This window comes from Hemicordylus capensis, chromosome 3, assembly GCF_027244095.1.
Source record: "Hemicordylus capensis ecotype Gifberg chromosome 3, rHemCap1.1.pri, whole genome shotgun sequence".
Classification (NCBI taxonomy): domain Eukaryota; kingdom Metazoa; phylum Chordata; class Lepidosauria; order Squamata; family Cordylidae; genus Hemicordylus; species Hemicordylus capensis.
The window spans coordinates 24,974,480-24,992,018 of NC_069659.1; the positions used below are offsets into that span (position 1 = coordinate 24,974,480).

The 17,539-nt window shown below is 42.1% G+C and overlaps 1 protein-coding gene across 4 annotated transcripts in view; it reads left to right on the forward strand.

Annotated features, from left to right (window-relative positions):
• Positions 1–17,539, forward strand: part of ARHGAP42 (Rho GTPase activating protein 42) — a 254,291-nt gene that overhangs the window by 147,780 nt on the left and 88,972 nt on the right. For 3 of the 4 annotated variants that reach the window (XR_008319529.1, XR_008319530.1, XM_053309902.1), the window contains exon 5: positions 14,295–14,396. Coding sequence is in view for 2 of the 4 variants with exons in the window: in XM_053309902.1 (XP_053165877.1) it covers positions 14,295–14,396 (102 nt within the window). In the remaining 2 variants the exon portion in view is untranslated. Of the gene's footprint in view, positions 1–9,789; positions 9,888–14,294; positions 14,397–17,539 lie in introns of those variants that run through there. The other variant, XM_053309903.1, reaches the window with a different exon arrangement.

Consider the following 17,539-nt stretch of genomic DNA (forward strand, 5'->3'; position numbering starts at 1 on the left):
GGAATTCCTTGCCTCAGACAAACCACTTACTGTGAAATTATGGTGTGAATGGCCACAAGGACCTTTTCTGAGAGAGCTCTAAGGTTTTGAAACCATCTGCACAAGCATTCCACCAGATCCAAGCTCTTGGCCCATTTTGGCAGACCTTGGAATGGAAATCATTTTTGTTTATCCACTTTCAACTGCTGACTAGCAGGCAATTACTGTTTGCTGTTGCTTGTTGAAATGATATGATTTGTTCTTGTTGTGTTAGATTAAATTGATGCTCTCTGCCTTAAGAATATTTTATTGAACACTGGATGGAAAACTTTCTAAATAAATAAATATGACAAAGCTCACAATAGCAGGCATTATTAAACTAACAGTGTATTTTAATAGTCAGGCACACTAAATTAACTGTGCACTGTTGTCTTAAGTATATCCTTGTCTCCAGGTTCTCTCCCCACCACCCTTCCTTTGGACTTGGAGAAGCCTTGCAACAGGGTAGGTTAAGAGCCTCCTCTTGATAAGCCAGTTAAGTTATCCAAATCTCTGTGGAGCCTGAATTCTGTGGCTGACATTCAACACGGGCCACGGAAATGACATAAATGTCTGTGTTGTACATGTTATACAAAAACGCTGCTTCTCAAACTTTCTTGAGCCCCAATCAAAAAGTGCTCTGTTTTGTGTCTGTATGTGCGCTTACACACTCTCACACACACACATGCACACACACACCCTCACTCTGTATGCACATATATATGAGAAGAGGACTGATTGCCAGTCAGTTTCTGGGCCCAATTCAAAGTGTGGTGATGACTTTTAAAGCCTAAACTGCTTAGGACCAGTCTGCCTGAAGGAGCATCTGCTCCAATATGTTCCTACCTATCCTTTAAGGCAAGGCTGCATAACCTCGACCCTCCCAACTTTTTTTGAACTACAGTCCCTATCATCTCCAGCCACAGTGGTCAATATAGTCAGGGATTATGGGAGTTGTAGTCCATCAACTGGAGGAGGGCCAAAGTTATGTAGCCTGCTTTTGAGAAATCTTTGGAGGCTCTTCTTTTGGTGATGCCACCTACAGTGGTGTGACAAGTGGCGGCCAGGGTGAGAGCCATTTCGGTAGTGGTCCTCCACCTGTGGAATGTCCTTCTTAGGGCGACCTGCTTGGCAATCTCTTTATATACATTCAGGCACCAGGCTAAAGCCTATTTTGTCAGGCATGGGGCCTGTAATTGTGTTGTTTATATTTGTTCCTGCTGGCTCTTTATTGGTTTTATCGGCTTTAATGGTTGTTCTATTGTTGTTAGGTTTTTTATGTTTGTTAGTTTTTTCATTTGTATTATCATTTTAGATTTGATATTAAAGGTGATTGTTTCTTTCTTGATGTAAGCATTCCTGATAGTAAACATTCGTCAGTTGGGTGATATAGAAATTTAATAAATAATAATACGAGGGCGTCACACATTTGGTAAATGGGAATCTTGTTAATTTGTTGATTTGTTTCAGGGGCAATTGATATGCAACAATTTTACTGACTTGGGTGTGTGGTGAGCAAGTGGATAGTAAAAATTTGAAACTTCTGGGCCAATAATGTTTGTTCTTGCAGAGACAGAAAATGTGTGGGGTCAAATCCAGCTTTCTTGGGAAAAAGTTGTAAAATAAAAAGACCCTTGAAACAGAGCTAGAAAGCGTGAAACGCATTGGTCCAAGTTATAAAAATTAAACAAGCCTTCTACATATTTTCAGATTCTCTTTTCTCTCTTGCTTTAGGGCCAAGGAATTATGGATATATTTTCATGGATGGTTTATACTTCGCTTTCCCTGAAATGAAAGAGTGTTGGTTAAGGACTCCTAATAATTATGACACACACACACACCCCAACCAAAAGTTGTGTTGTGTTGTCTCTTGTGCTATGTATTTATAATGCATCTGTTTTTCCTTCTATAAAATTCATTGCCTTTTAGCTCACTCTTAATTTGCCAGCAGCAGATTCTTGCCAAAGGAGACAATTGTGTTTTTAGTGGCAAGTTATCTTTCTTTTTCTGACATGGAAGAAAAAGGCTCTTCTTCTACTACTATTACTACTACTACTACTACTACTTTATTTTATTTTATTATTAGTATGCAATTATCATCATTTTGTATTGAAAGCTATTTGAAATAGAAACAGACTTTTTTAGAGTAGTTTTTATTCTTAAAAGCTTTTAGCCTTTGTTCAAGAAATCTGTTTTCTGTTTTATCTCCAAGATACTCTATGCACAGTTAATTTAAATTGCAGATATAGGATCATATCAACATAAATTCTGTTAGATTTTTTAAAAGGTTTTGCAACATGTGTGATTAGAATAGGAGAAGAAAATCTTACAACCTTATGTGATCATTATATTTATATAGGCAAAAAGTTGCCATAAAGGCCTCACAGATTGCCATTATGGCTAAGTGCATGTAAGTACCCCCATCCCACATACATCTACCTTACCCTCCTCCCCACCACTCTTAATCATGGTTAAGGCTCATATTTGCACCAAAGTTAGCACTTGCTAACAATAGCCTTGTTAGCTGAAGAGAGAGAGAGTGCAAATGCTTTCAATTTCAAAGAAGAATGGCCCATATTCTGTGCAATATTAAGAACATAAGAACACCCCTGCTGGATCAGGCCCAAGACCCATCTAGTCCAGCATCCTGTTTCACACAGTGGCCCACCAGATGCCGCTGGAAGCCACAGGCAGGAGTTGAGGGCATGCCCTCTCTCCTGCTGTTACTCCCCTGCAACTAGTACTCAGAGGCATCCTGCCTTTGAGGCTGGAGGTGGCCTATAGGGTTATAGGCCCTATATCCAACTAGTAGCCATTGATAGACTTCTCCTCCATGAAGTTATCCAAACCCCTCTTAAAGCCATCCAGGTTGTTGGCTGTCACCACATCTGGTGGCAGATAATTCCACAAGTGGATTATGCGTTGTGTGAAAAAGTACTTCCGTTTGTTGGTCCTAGATTTCCTGGCAATCAATTTCATGGGATGACCCCTGGTTCTAGTGTTATGTGAGAGGGAGAAGAATTTCTCCCTATCCACTTTCTCCACACCATGCATGATTTTATAGACCTCTATCATGTCTCCCCGCAATAGTCTCTTTTAATGTTAGAGGCGTCAGTGTTAGGGGCGTGCTGAGGCTGCTGTGCAACTTGAAAGGCAGACCCAACAGTATTACACAACAGGGAGGTTGTGCAGCAATTTAAAATGGTGTCCATGCAGTTTCACAGTGCTACTTCCATTGACAAATTTGAAATAGTTCCATTGGAAACAATGGAAGCAGTGCTGTGCAACTGCACGGGCACTGTTTTAAGTCATTGTGCAACTTCCCTGTTGGGAAACACAGTCAGGACTGCCTTTCAAGTTATGCAGACATCCCAGTGGGACCCAGATGCTAGCTTAACACTGCACAGAGTGTCAGCCACAAAAAATAATTACAGCCCTTCTTCCAGACATCTGGGAACTATATGATGCACGATGATGCTCTTGGAGGGAGTTGTAGAATCCAGAGCAAATAGTTATGGTATGCAAGGACAAGGCAGTGGAGTGGAATTAGGAATATTAATAATTTAATGAAATAGATGCTGGGGCTATTCACCCACACAGGCAAAACCAGGCTAAGGCAGCCCAGCCCAGTTTTGCTGGTGCATGTGAACTGCTGAGAGCCACTGAGGTGTGGCAGCGAACCCACTTAGGGAGCCCACCGCTTAGCCCCGATTTGGGGTATGAGGGTGCCCTGAAACCGGGCTTAGTGCTCGTGTGTTGGTGCCACACAGCTCTGCACAGCACCTACATGCAAGTAGCCTCCTGGCCAGTGCTGGTAAGATCCCAATAATGCACCGTTCTTTCGCGCAGTGCATTATAAAGTTCTGGGGGCTGGAAAGATGCATCCCAACCCTCCACGCTTCAGGCAGTAGCCAGCAATCATCTGGGCGGATGATCCCCCCACCCAGGAAGGCGCCCTCGATTGTCTGCCTTGGAGGTATGCATTTTAAGGCTTCCTTCCCTGCAGATCGGAGCCCTTTCTCACTGATCGTGAGAAAGGGCTCATTATGTACAGAGAGGCAAGTGCGGACTGCTTTTCAGTGTTCTTGCTGCTGGCTGTTTGTTAGCCCCGCCTCTACTCCAGGACTGGAATACAAGTAACTAAAGCCTCATTCAAAAGCTGGCCTGGATCAAGGAATGGACTAACCAAAAACACCGCAGGAGTGTTCATGTCATGTGCTTTGTCCAAGCCCAAATCCTTCTGTCTGAGAAGGAAACAAACATCAGATTCAAGTATTGTGCACAATACTTTAATCTGATGGCACAATACTTGAATCATAGACTTTTGTCTGTTATGGCACTACTATAGCTAGTATGTTGACCACATACAAGTATCCCAGTTAGGAACATAGCAACATAGGAAGCTGCCATATACTGAGTCAGACCATTGGTCTATCTAGCTCAGTATTATCTTCACAGATTGGCAGTGGCTTCTCCAAGATTGCAGGCAGGAATCTTTCTATCTCCTATCTTGGAGAAGCCAGGGAGGGCCTTCTTTTCTCCAAGGGCAGCTCCATTCCTTGAGGGGAATATCTTACAGTGCTCACATGTCTAGTCTCCCATTCATATGCAACCAGGGTGGACCCTGCTTGGCTAAGGGGATGTCATGCTTGCTACCACAAGACCAGCTTTCCTGTTCATGTTTGAATCTCTGTTAAAAACATAGTATAAATGCATTAGGATGTTTTAGGGGGTTGCTACAGGATCCGACCTGCCATAGGTTGGCAGCCATAAGCTGGAAGCCTACAGTGGTCACATGTTACAGAAATATATGGAATTTAGCCCAGGACCAAATGGTCATGCACATAGTGTAAAAAGAGAATCCGAGTCTATACATTCCATGAGCCTCTTTGAGGGGAAAAAATAAAGATCAAATTTAAGAGGTCATGAGAAAAATAGTATCTGGCTGTGTGGCCAAATCTTAACAGCGATAATAATTTAAACAAAGAGAAGGTAAGATTTTCTTAAATGAATAAGGAGGGTGGAAAGAATTTGTTATCGCTTTTAGGATGGAGTACGCTGGGCAGAAATGATGGAAAATCAGATTCGTACAAAACAAAACAAAACAGCGTTCCAGATTTTGTGACATTCCAGCAGGATGATGCAACTTCTTCCTGAAATAAGTGATGGCTTCTCCAGTAAGCTGTTGGCGTTGGATGCTGAGTGAGTTAATTAACACATGTTAATCATTTAGGTTAACTCAGCACTTATTGCATTTTAGCTGATTATTTTATGAAAAGACGATTAACTCTGTAGATTTTTTGCACTGACAATCGTAGGATTATTAATCTGAGCAAATGGTACTAGAATTGGAGTCAATTTGGCCAGTGTTTAGATTTAGATAGGAAGCATAGCCATTCGAAAAACATCATGATCTTTTAGCTACAGCAAAATATTGTAAAGGTCCTGCTAAAATATTACCTCCGGTGTGCAAACTACCTACCAACAACAACAACAACAAAGAGTGAACACAGTAATATTTAAAATTGATGGTCATATGCCATAAACATGTGTAGTGCTCCCATCCCTTTCCCTTCCACACTCTTTCTGTTCTTTCTGAGCACTCAAGCATTTCTTTACAGTCTCTTTTCCTACTTCTAGCTTACACCCTGTCCAGAAAGAGGAAGTGACCTAGTGTGTGTGTGTGTGTGTGTGTGTGTGTGTGTGTGTGTGTGTGTGTGATTTCCTGTCCTGTCCCTCTCATTGCTTTAGAATGGTCAGTTGTTTATCAAAAAGAATCTGCCTTTATCCAGCATATCTTTCTTCTTCTGTCAATCTTCTCTTCCCACATGCTTTGTTCAGTCTCTTTTTTGCATTTTTCTGCTGAGTCAAAAGGAAAATTTAAAGATGCACTTCATGGGCCTAGCGTCCATTAGACAAACAGAGACAATGTCCCTGGGCCCAGAGGGTCAGGGGGCCCTGAAGGGGCCACTAAGCAGGCCGCTTCTCCCCTGCCCTGCTGCCGCCCCTACCCTGCCGCTATTTCTTATCTGTTGGCCTCTGGGGTGGTGGTGAGCTGAGCAAGTCAGGCTACCCCCTGTGGTGGCAGCAGGTGCTGTAGCTGGTGGGCCTCTCTAGATGAATTGCACACCTGCGCAGTTCAACTTTGGACATCCATGCCCATGGATGTCGCCGCCACAAGAGGGTGGTGGCTTGCCCCACTAGGCTCACCCCCTGGAGGCCAAGATAAGAAGCGGCAGTGGGGCAGGGGCAGCAGCGATGTCAGGGGCGGCCAAGGAAGAGGTAGGAGTAGTGGCGGGGAGATGTTGGTTGCCCTGTCCCTTGAGTCTGATGTCAGACACAGGGTGTATGTGGCTTAGGGCACTGAGGCATGTGTGCTTTGCATGTGCGATCAGGGGCCCCCCTGCCCAGATTTTGTCTCCTGGCCCCCGAGGGTCTCACTATGCCCCTGATTCACTTGTTGAGATGGTATAATTCTTCCATATGAATGTGCCACCCATTTTTCAGTTGCTTGTTTGCACTTCTTCATGAAACTCACAAACATCTAATTGTTCCTCCGAGAAATTATTAGGACAGAATATCCATAGAGACTCCTTTCCATGGAGCACACAAGTTAAACTTTTCTGAAATTATGATCATTATGTTTGGATGGTTGTAGGTTCTAATAAGCAGTTATTCTTTTCTTCATATGGAATGTGCTATTACTGATTGTAGTGGTCAGTATTCAATTAATTATCTACTGTTTTCGGGAGCACTTCCAGATATTTCCTTAGTGGAATGAGAGCTACTGTTGTGTCCCTCTTCAGCTGTGGTCAGAAGATCCAGGACATGGGAGGAGCCCAAAACTTAGCTATTTCCCAAGCCATTGTTGCTTCGGCTCTTGGGAAGGGCAACCCTGGTATGGGAGGGAGCCTCATTGTACTTGAGCAGTTTAGGAAGCATACCTTGGCATGCAACAGACACTTCCATTCTGCTATGTTAGAAAGGAACCCAAGTTTGCTTGGTTCACTAGCCTGTTGATTAGATAGTTAGCCAAAAGAGCTGGTCTTGTGGTAGCATCCATGAATGTTCCACTTTGCTAAGCAGGGTTTGCCTTGCTTTGCATTTGGATGGGAGACAACAGGTGAGCACTGTAAGATGGATGGGGCCATAGCTCAGTGGAAGAACAGAAGGTCCCAGGTTTAATCCCTGGCATCTCCCAGTAGGGCTGAGAGAGACTCATGCCTGTAATTTTGGAGAGCCGCTGCCAGTCTGTGTAGGCAGTACTGAACTCGATGGACCAATGGTATGACTCAGTACAAGCCAGATTTCTATGTTCCTAGGAGGACCCGTAGTGAAAATAATTTCTCTTAAAGTGAGGCTGAGGAACAAATACAATCTTCTATATATTTATTTCTCTAAGACATACCCATGGCTAATTCCACGTGTGGCAGCTCTCGCAAGAGTTTGCAAGCAGCTGCCGCTTAGCCACGGGGACGGGGGAGAAAATGGCAGCAGCCAGCCAGGGGGGAAACCGATGGTGGAGGGGTAAGCGGCAGCCAGCCGGTGGAGGGTAAGCGGCAGCGGTTGGAAGGATGCGGCCACTGAAGGGCAAGCGGCGGCCAGGCCAGGTGGCCGCAGAGGGCAAACGAGCCAGCGGGGGGGACGGACGAAATGAGCCTGAAGGGGGAGGGAGACAGGGAGAACTAGGGGCGCAGATGCTCTGCACCAGGTCACTAATGAAATATTTCCTCTTCTTTCCAGCCATGCAGAGAGGAAAGTGTGATAGGTTGGATTTTCATGTGTAGCAGCTTCTTTAGAAGAGAAGAGAGAAGAGATTTCTAGAGGAATTGTGGCATAGGACAACGTGTCAGTGATAATTTTGGATTGTGCCAAGACGTCGTTTTATTTGTGTGGTTGGAGCTCTTGGCAAACTCAGAAATGGCCCTGGTTTTTCACAAAACCAAGTCCTTAGTTGCTGGAATTAATTTCCTTGTTGCTCTTTTTTCTTTTCATTGGTAGTTCTTTCTCTCCCACAAGAGACTTTGCGGAGGGGAGGGTGCTGTGCTTGAATCAAATATGTGTTTTCACTGGCAATTACAGTTGATTTTTTTGTACTTGCTGACCTGCAGGTTTGAAGGGCTAGTGTTTTTATTTTACTGTCTTTCTGGGAATATTTGTGTGAATGATTCCCCGCAAAAGCTGGTTTGTTGGCATTTATTGAGCGGTTCCCAGCAGTTCCGTCATCGTGGCATAAGTAGAAATGAAGATGTACATTCATGTGGGGCTGGTGAACAATGACTTGAGCACCTACTAGAATTTGTTCTGGTACTTTTCCATCTCTTGCCATAATAAAGAGAGATGTTGGCACACGATCCACAATGAAGAGAAATTTTTGAAAAGCCAGTTTCTAGAGCTGCATTCCAGTAAATGCAACTCTCAGACCACAGGATACCCTGGCAACAGGAAATCATAGCTGTTTACTTCTCTTTCAGAACAGCTGGTTCCAAAACAGTAAATTTTAAGGTGAGATGAGCCATTTCAATATGCTCAACAGACCATCTTTTGTTGCTTCCTTTGCAAGGCAGGCAAGAATGTGAATTGCCTGTCAGCAATGTCTGTTTGTATAAGATGTGGACAGAATGGTAGCAGAGTCTATGTGAAATATCGCACAGTTTAAATGGCTAATTTATTGCTGTCAAGGCAAACGGAGTGTGTAAAACCTAGGCTTGGCACAGGAGACTCATTTTGCATTGTGAGTTTTACTGTAGGTTTCACGCAAGTATTGAGTTAATAGAGACTTCACTGACAGTGTTCCCCTTCAGCTTTTCTTCTGTAAGAAAATAAGACTGCCATGGTCATTTCTTACTCCCCATTCATGAACAAATGCATGTTCATACATACAGAAAATGCCTGGGACCTTAAATATGCTAAAAGAGCAAAGAGGCTCCTTTTTAAAAGTTGAGATTCTCTTTATTGAGCTGGGGGAGAGCTACTGGCCCTATCCGTCCCCAGCACAGTATCCCTCCAGTGGCTGTTGCTGTTGTCTATCTTACATTTCTTTTTTAGATTGTGAGCCCTTTGGGGGACATGGAGCCATTTTATTGATTTATATCTATGTAAACTGCTTGGGAATTTTGTTGGAAAGTGGTATATAAATATTTGCATTAATCAATCAATTAATTAATTAGTACATTTATATATCGCTCCATACAAACAAGTCCCTGGGCAGTAATCATATTTGTATACCATCCACCATTGTGGCATGGCTGATAGAACAAACCAAATATCCTAATATCCATCCACTGAATTAGTGAAACCAAACCATCTTTTTGGGATACCTATAAATATGAAGATATGTTGTTTATGGACAGCATAGTCTCATGTCTCTGAAATGCTTGTCGTCTCTCCATTCTTTCAATGTCTAGTCAGTATTTGTCTTAAAGGTAACTTGTGCCATATAAAGACCATTTTTAAAAGAACTTTTTGTTTTCCCCTGTTACAATAACACGTTTAAAAAGCAAATAATCATAACATATTGCAAAGGGAGAGAGGGAATCCCTGGAAATTGTTCTGTGGAGAAGTATAGACTTTGATCTAGTTCAGGGCTGCTCAGCTTCGGCCTTTCTGCAGATGTGGGCCTACAACTCCCATAATCCCTGGTTATTGGCCACTGTGGCTAGGGATCATGGGAGTTGTAGCCAAAAACATCGGGGGGGGGGGGGAGTTGAGCAGGCCTGATCTAGTTAGATGTTTAATAGGTCCAGAGGTTGTACTCTTTAGAAGAGGGCAGGGATGTTGGGAAACCTTGGACTGTAAATATGTGCCATTTTCAGGAGGTTTAAAAATGGGTTGTTTTTTTAATGGGGTTAATCTTTTTGTTTAATATGGTAAGTTAGCATTTAAAACAACAAGAACAACAATAACATGACAGTGTTGCCTTTGGGCCAAAGGCCTACAAGATAGCGGATGTCAACAAATTTCAATAAAATCAGTGTATGGTTGCAGGGAGTTCAAAATAATCACAGATATTGAGCATAGCTTTAAGAAAAAAAAGTATGAGCATGTGTATACATTTTTCATTTCATAATTTGAAGAGGTTATATTCATAGTTTGTATTTCCCCCAATAAATAATCAAATAAATGAATTATATGTGTGGCAGCAGCAGAAGAAGGGGGAAAAATCCACCAGAGGAGCAGGTTATCCAGTATTAAAAGGGCGATGAAGAAAAGGGTCCCTTGTCCCAAAAGGGCCCACAGTCTAAAGAAAAGCACAAAGCAGACCCCAGCATCAGCCCTCTGGTGGGATGCTGTGGATGAATGTCCAACAGATGTGTTGTGAAGCAGATACACAACAAACTATTGAAAAATGTTTTTTCTTGTGTATGTTGGTATCATGTTCCACTGGTGGAAGACTAAAGGTAAAGTGTGCCATCGAGTCAGTGTCTACTCCTGGCAACCACAGAGCCATGTGGTTTTCTTTAGTAGAGTACAGGAGGGGTTTACCATTGCCTCCTCCCATGCAGTGAGAGATTATGCCTTTCAGCATCTTCCTATATCACTGCTGCCCGATCTACAGTAGGTGTTTCCCATAGTCTGGGAAACATAGTCTGGGAAACATACCAGTGGAGATTCAAACCGGTAACCTCTGGCTTGCTGGTCAAGTCATTTCCCGCTGTGCCAAAAGGTGTGTTGTGGCTAACACTTGTGTATTGCCATGTTTTGTTGAATTGCTTAGCTGTTTGCTCCTTTTATGCCCCGTTTGTATCCTTGTCTATATGTGTAGCAGAAGCGGGGTGGGGAGTGTCTTTTTTTTTTTAAGGTTCCCCTGTTCTAGAACATAAGAACATAAGAAAAGGCCTGCTTAGAACATAAGAACAGGCCTGCTGGATCAGACCCAAGGCCTATCTAGTCCAGCCTTCTGTTTCACACAGTGGCCCACCAGACGCCTCTGGGAAGCCCACAGGCAAGAGCTGAGGGCGTGCCCTCTCTCCTACTGCTACTCCCCGCTTGGGAAGGAACTCCCTGCAAACAGAAAACTAATACAGCAAGGAGCAGGCTGAGCTAAAAGACTTATTTCTGATAGGTTTGATTTTGCAGTGGTTTTATGTTTTGCTTGCAGGGAGTATGTTGTGTTGTGAGCACTGAAAATCTGCCTTTCCCCAACAGTCTGAATTCTTGGTTCACTCTACCACCACATACTGCTGAATATTAGATATAAATATGTAAGTTTTGATAAAACAAAATTGTATTCTTTTTGTGTGCAAGACTTTCGGCAATGATGGTTGTGCTAAAGACCTTGGACTGTTTGCAGAGAAATCTCCAACCAAAGTAAATTCATAATGCAGGTTCTTCTTCAACTTAACTGTAAAAGTACAGTTTCTGCTTCTTGTGTGAATAAGAAGAATCCTGTGAAACTGAAAACCAAATGCAAAATTTGATACATCCTAAAACTTATCATTTAGTACATTTGGAGTTATTATTTAGTACATGCATCAACTTATGAAGATGGAAACTGCATTGCATTTTGTTCTCCCTAGCTTTTACTTTCCCCGCAATTGATGGCCTTTTCAAATGTGTTCTTTAGGCTCTTCATGCTAGCCTATCTGGACTTTTCTCCAAATTCATAATGTGTTGGTTTCTTCAGAGAATCATAGAGGATATGATTTAGACCTGTACATAAAATTTAGTTGAAAAGAACTACTTAACTACAATATAGTCCCTTGTTCATTACTGCACGAGCATGACCACTTTAATCATCAAGTTACTGCAGATGTTTGTTGATGTTAATCTCTTCTTTCTTTCTTTCAAACATTGCTTTTTCCCCAATGAGAATACAGCTGATAGCTGCCTCTTTTCTTCCTTCCCCTTCACATAATCCCTATGCATCAGGTTGTCATGTTTTTTTCACCTTATTCAAACTGATACAGCTGTGTATTCTATTCATGTCCCGTATTCCTTCATATGCTTCAAAGCACACCATAGGTAGGAATATAGAATTCTTGCCCTTGCCTGAGGAAAACCTGGGGGGAGGGGGAGAAAAAGCTTCTTGAAAGAGGGCAAGATTAAAAACTCAAACAATCAAAGCTGAGCAATTCTTGGAAAAAACGTGTCCCTTCTTGCAAAGGGTGTGAGTGAAATGGAGTCAACCAAACGTTGTATCCAGGGCCTCCTCCCCACAGAGAGTTCTTCAACTGTTGTCTTTGGTAAAATACAACTTCACTTAATAAAATTGCACAGGTGTGGATTTTCGTAGCTTTTGTCCTCTTTTCCCTTTCCCATAAAAATTACCCTGGCTACATGGATAGGATTTAGTGCCAAGATGGGCCAGATGAGCAGCCACCAATACTCTGGGCCAAACCCGCATGTCTGGATAAAAGCTGGGATGCCAGCTGAATCAGAGTTGACCTAAGCACTTTAGAAAAGCATAATAGTCTGCTCAGCTTTATGGACATCTGCTTAAATGCTTTCCCCTCTTTCTTTTTCTTTCCAAAGCAATAAATAATGATACAAATAATCTCCACCCTGATGTATCAGTGTTCTCCATAGATTCCACCCCCCAACCAGGCTGGAAATAAATATATTTTCATGCTTTCTAAAAATCAGTGTGCAAAATGAGAGAGGGGATGGCGGTCGAGGCCTCTCATCTTACAAACATACTGATAACCGGAGTTTTGATCTTTCTTTAAATGATCAGAGCTTCTTTTCTTTCTGGCAACTTGGCTGTTGGGGGTTGGCATGGGGGGGGGGGAAGGATAGGAATTTATGATATTAGAAAAGCTCTTGTATCAAATAAAAATCAGGCATGAGTGCATGACAGTGGCTGTATTTAGATGATACTCAAACCATGGATTGGAGGATTGGCGACAAGTCATAGGCTGAAATGCTCCATAGTCCCTTTGCCCATATGGTTTATTGTTATTGCTGTTATTGTTATTATTGAATATTTATATACCGCTCTTCAACCAAAGTTCCCAAAGCTGTTTACATAGAAAAATAAACAAGACATAAATTAATATGTTATTTCTTGTTATAATCCAATTATAATGTGTCGGAACTGACAAACCTGGCCGGGAAGGAATACTTAAAGTGGATTTTGCCAGTTTGACTGCAACAGCAAACTAAGCATTTAGTTCAAATCATTTTATTGTGTAGCCATAGGCCATTACAACAGAATACAGATAAATATAAATGAAAGATTTTGATTAAGCCAGAAGGTACTGAATCAAAGTGTGTGCGGAACAGGCAGAGGAAGGAAGGTATGTTGGAGTCCGTGTCTCCTTCCCCATCATCTAGACCATGGCTGGAGAATCATCTGAATGTGGCCATTATGTGTAAGAGCTCAGTGTTTCCAGGTTGCTTCTGTGGGGTAGCTTGGAACTCCTGGGCACCTGTGTTTGAATTGCCCAATAACCTTTTACCTGCGTGGAGGTTTTCCAAATGGCGATTGAACGCAACTTTGCTACGCTTAGGCTGGTGGCAGGGTGTGGTGGGGACCTATACGAGGGAACCATTTACAGTGACTTCAGGGCAGCTACAGAAGGTGCCTATTCATACAGCCAATGACATTATTCAGCTTTGCTCCTGATGATTTGCAGTTACTGTGCACTATATGCGTCCTTTAAAAGTAGCATTTTGGTGCAGTGCTCAAAACGGCTTAACTGGAGGCACTTCCTGTCGCAGTAAAGCTGCCCGTCGGGAAACTTTTTGGCAGGTAACATTTTCCTTAGGACACCATCCAAACTCTTCCGCATCCATCTCTGTGGATCATTGTGTGGGTTGAAGCACTAAACCAGTCTGTACTGCGGAAATAAAACACTGAAAGCAACATATCCACCAGATGCTGTTCAAAACTGATATTTTGCCAATACTTTTCTTTTGGCTTACTACTGAATATATACAGTAGCACAACACTTAATAACAGGTTTGGACAGCATCCAAGTATAGTTTGGGGCTAGTTCACACATGCATGTCCATTACTTGATGACTCTCTGCTAAAAATGTGAACTGAAATCGTAGTTTTGTTTGAAAAGGTGGCACAGTTGGAAAGCCTTGTGTCTGAGGTTATGTGAAAGTTCTGTCTGGATTGGTTAAACCATGAGTCTTTATTCAGGTGCCCAAGTCCTCACTTGATGTGGCACTCATCAACATATAATTGTAAGCTGCTTTTAGTCCTTTTTGTTTAGGTTTTTGTTCCTGTATCCAAACTGGTAGGAATCTCTTCTTCCACAATCACAGGTTTTCCCATAGAAGGGGTTGTTGCCAGTTCTTTATTTTTGAATGTTTTTGTTTTCCAGGAAGGAAAGAAGAAGTTTGACAAAGAAAGTGAAAAATATTATTCTACCCTAGAGAAGCACTTAAATTTATCAGCAAAAAAGAAGGAGTCACACCTGCAAGATGTAAGCTTTTATTATTTGGGGTGTTAATGTTCACACTTTAAAAAGGAGAGAAATATTCAGGGAAAAATAACTTATATCTCACACATGCAAGCTTCTGTTTTAAGACTTAAGAGCTAATTTGTGTAAGATGAATATTCACGTTTACAAGTCTGCTATTAAGGCAGTGCTTCTAAATTTCCGTATTTTAAACCCAACTCTAGTTTTAATTCTGTTTTGTGTTGCCTCTATAAAAATGCAGTCTTTCGTTGTAATTTTCACCTGCAGAGTCTTGGAATCCTTGAGTTGTAGATCAATCACACATTTTCTGTTTTGATTAAGCTAGTGATTAGGGAGGGGGAAATAAACCGTTTGCTCTGTTTCCCACATTTTTTTTTACACTAGAATCTAGAGCCGCCTGAAAGATTTTCATGACATTTTTATGATTTCCAGCATTATCCTTCCTTCCTGAATTCAACATTCTTTCCAGTGTGAAGATACAGTAATATTTTACTTAAATTGAAAACAGCACACATATTGGGAAGAAAAATATTGTTAAATGATGTATTTATGGATTAGAAAAAATAATTTTTAGCTCAAATGCTGAGCGTGTCAGTATACAGAAATATAATTTATTGCATCTTCTGACCAATATCTAATCTTTATATTCCATCTCTTCCAAATGCTCATAGCAGAAACTGTTCACTGTAAGAGGGATTCCCAGATGTTGTTGACTACAACTCCCAGCATCCCCAGCTGCAATGGCCTTTGGCTGGGGGTTATGGGAGTTGTAGTCAACAACATCTGGGAATCCCTCTTACAGGGAACACTGAGCAGAAGAGTATAACAGCGAAGGGAGAGCAGCACATTTCCTACTACTTTGCTGATCTAAACAAAAGCATGGATTACCCATTGAGGAAAATGGGAAGCTGCTCACCCCAGCACCTTCCCCTTCCTCTCCCTTCCCCAAAAAGGCACGGGGAAGCGTCTGTCATGTGATATATGACTGTCATCAAAAGATTTCACTCAGCTCTTTCTACCTCCCTCTCTCAGAGCTTTGTAGCTGCAGTATATAGATGATCACTCCTCAAAAACACCTCCCCTGCATCTTCTCTTGCCTCTCTCTACGATATGATCTTCCCAATCTGTCGGGTCAAGACCCAGCATTCACACCATTCCCCCACATCACACCTAAAACACAACTGTAGCTAATTTGCTGGCAATGCTACTCATCTTAAGTGGTACAGCAAGGAAATGCTTGACTAACAAAGCATTGCCGGTTCGAATCCCCGCTGGTACTATATCAGGGAGCAGTGATATAGGAAGATGCTGAAAGGCATCATCTTATACTGCGCGGGAGGAGGCAATGGTAAACCCCTCCTGTATTCTACCAAAGAAAACCACAGGGCTCTGTGGGTGCCAGGAGTCGAAATTGACTCAATGGCACACTTTACCTTACAATTACAAATATTTATATACCCTTAACTAAAAAGTTGCCAAAGTGGTTTATATAGGAAGATACATAATAAATAAGATGGCCCCCTGTCCTAAAAGGGCTAAAGATCTAAAAGAAACATAAGTTGGGCACCAGCAGCAGCCACTGGAGGTAGGGCTGTGTGGGGGTTAGATAGGGTGTTTGTTTCCCCTTGCTAAATATAAAGGAACCACCAGTTTTAAAAGGTGCCTTTTTGCTCAGTTAGCAGGGGCGCCACCTCTCACTTCCATAAACTTGCTACTCACTCCGCCTCCAGGAGTACACATTCCCCTTGTCATTCCCACAAGACTTCATACCTCATTACTGCTGACTTCCCTTCCTGATTCGGGCTCACTTTTACTCCCATTGGACTTGAGCCACAGTAGATCTTGAACTGGTGAGAGAGGTCAGACAGGCATTCCACTTGTACTCCCCCTTCTTACTTTAGCCAAAGAAAGAGACTGCAAGAAGATGCTGTGCCAGTAATAAAACTTATTTACACCACTAAACAACACAACATATAGAATTCACGGCTGCACAATGGCCACTAGGTTATATGCCTTTAAAACAAATGCATGGAGAATAGGTCTGTCAGTTGCATCTCTCCAGTGGCTGTTGGTGGGGTTGCCCTTGAGTTTCTTTTTAAATTGTGAATCCCTTCAGGCCAAAGAATTGCTTTCTCATTCCTTTTGCTTTGTAAACTGATTTGTGAACTTGTTTGGAAAAGCAGTATATACATATAATAATAACCACGGTGACTGTATGTCATCTCCAGGTTCAGAGACCGTATACCACTGCATACCATTTACTGGGAAGCCATGAAAGATGCTGGTGGTTGCTTTCATACTCTAGTTGGCTTTCTAGAAACATCTGGTGGCCCACTGTAGGAAACAGGATGCTGGACTAGACGGAACTTTAGGTCTTATCCAGCAGAGCTTAACAGACCAGAGCAGGGTCTTTTGGTACTTTCAGATCCCTACAATGATGCTTTGGCTCCATTGTCTTAGGAACTTGGAGACTCTGCTCTTGCTGGTTTTACAGCTTCAATACAGTTTGCCTTGCCTACCCTCAACGGGAGCCAAGTCTGATCACTGGCTTGCCCATGCCAGGTCCTTTCAGTCTTTGACCTGGACCACACATGCGTTCTGACTCTCTAGTTCCAAGTCTACCAGAGGCAAATACCAGCTTTGGGAGCAGGTGTTTTGAATGTAGACTTGAGTGTTCGGTTATTATGCACTAAATAGGTGCTTTCATGGTGCAGCCAACCACTGTCAGAACAATCTTACTTGGGCACATTTTGCCCAAGTAAGAGGCTTAACACCTCTGGTGGCTTTAAAAAAACTTTAAAGACACATCTGTTTAACCAGGCTTTTGGTTGGTGTTTTAACTGTTCTGTTTTTTGTATTAATGACTTTTTGACAGGATGAACAATTTTAGCAAATGTACCTTAAGACAAACAACAAAATATTTCCCTCTCTCAACTTTAAAAACCCATCTAAAATATGGGTGTGTATATAAATACCCATCACATTCCTTGAAATCCTTTCCCCTTTAAATGTGTGGTGTTGGTTTTTTAAAGAATAAAACAAAGGCTCTGGTCACAGAATCACTCTGACAACTATTTTCTACAGAAATTTTTTCCATAATGCATGCAATTCCAAGAATTGTTACCAAATTACTTCCGTTTCAAATA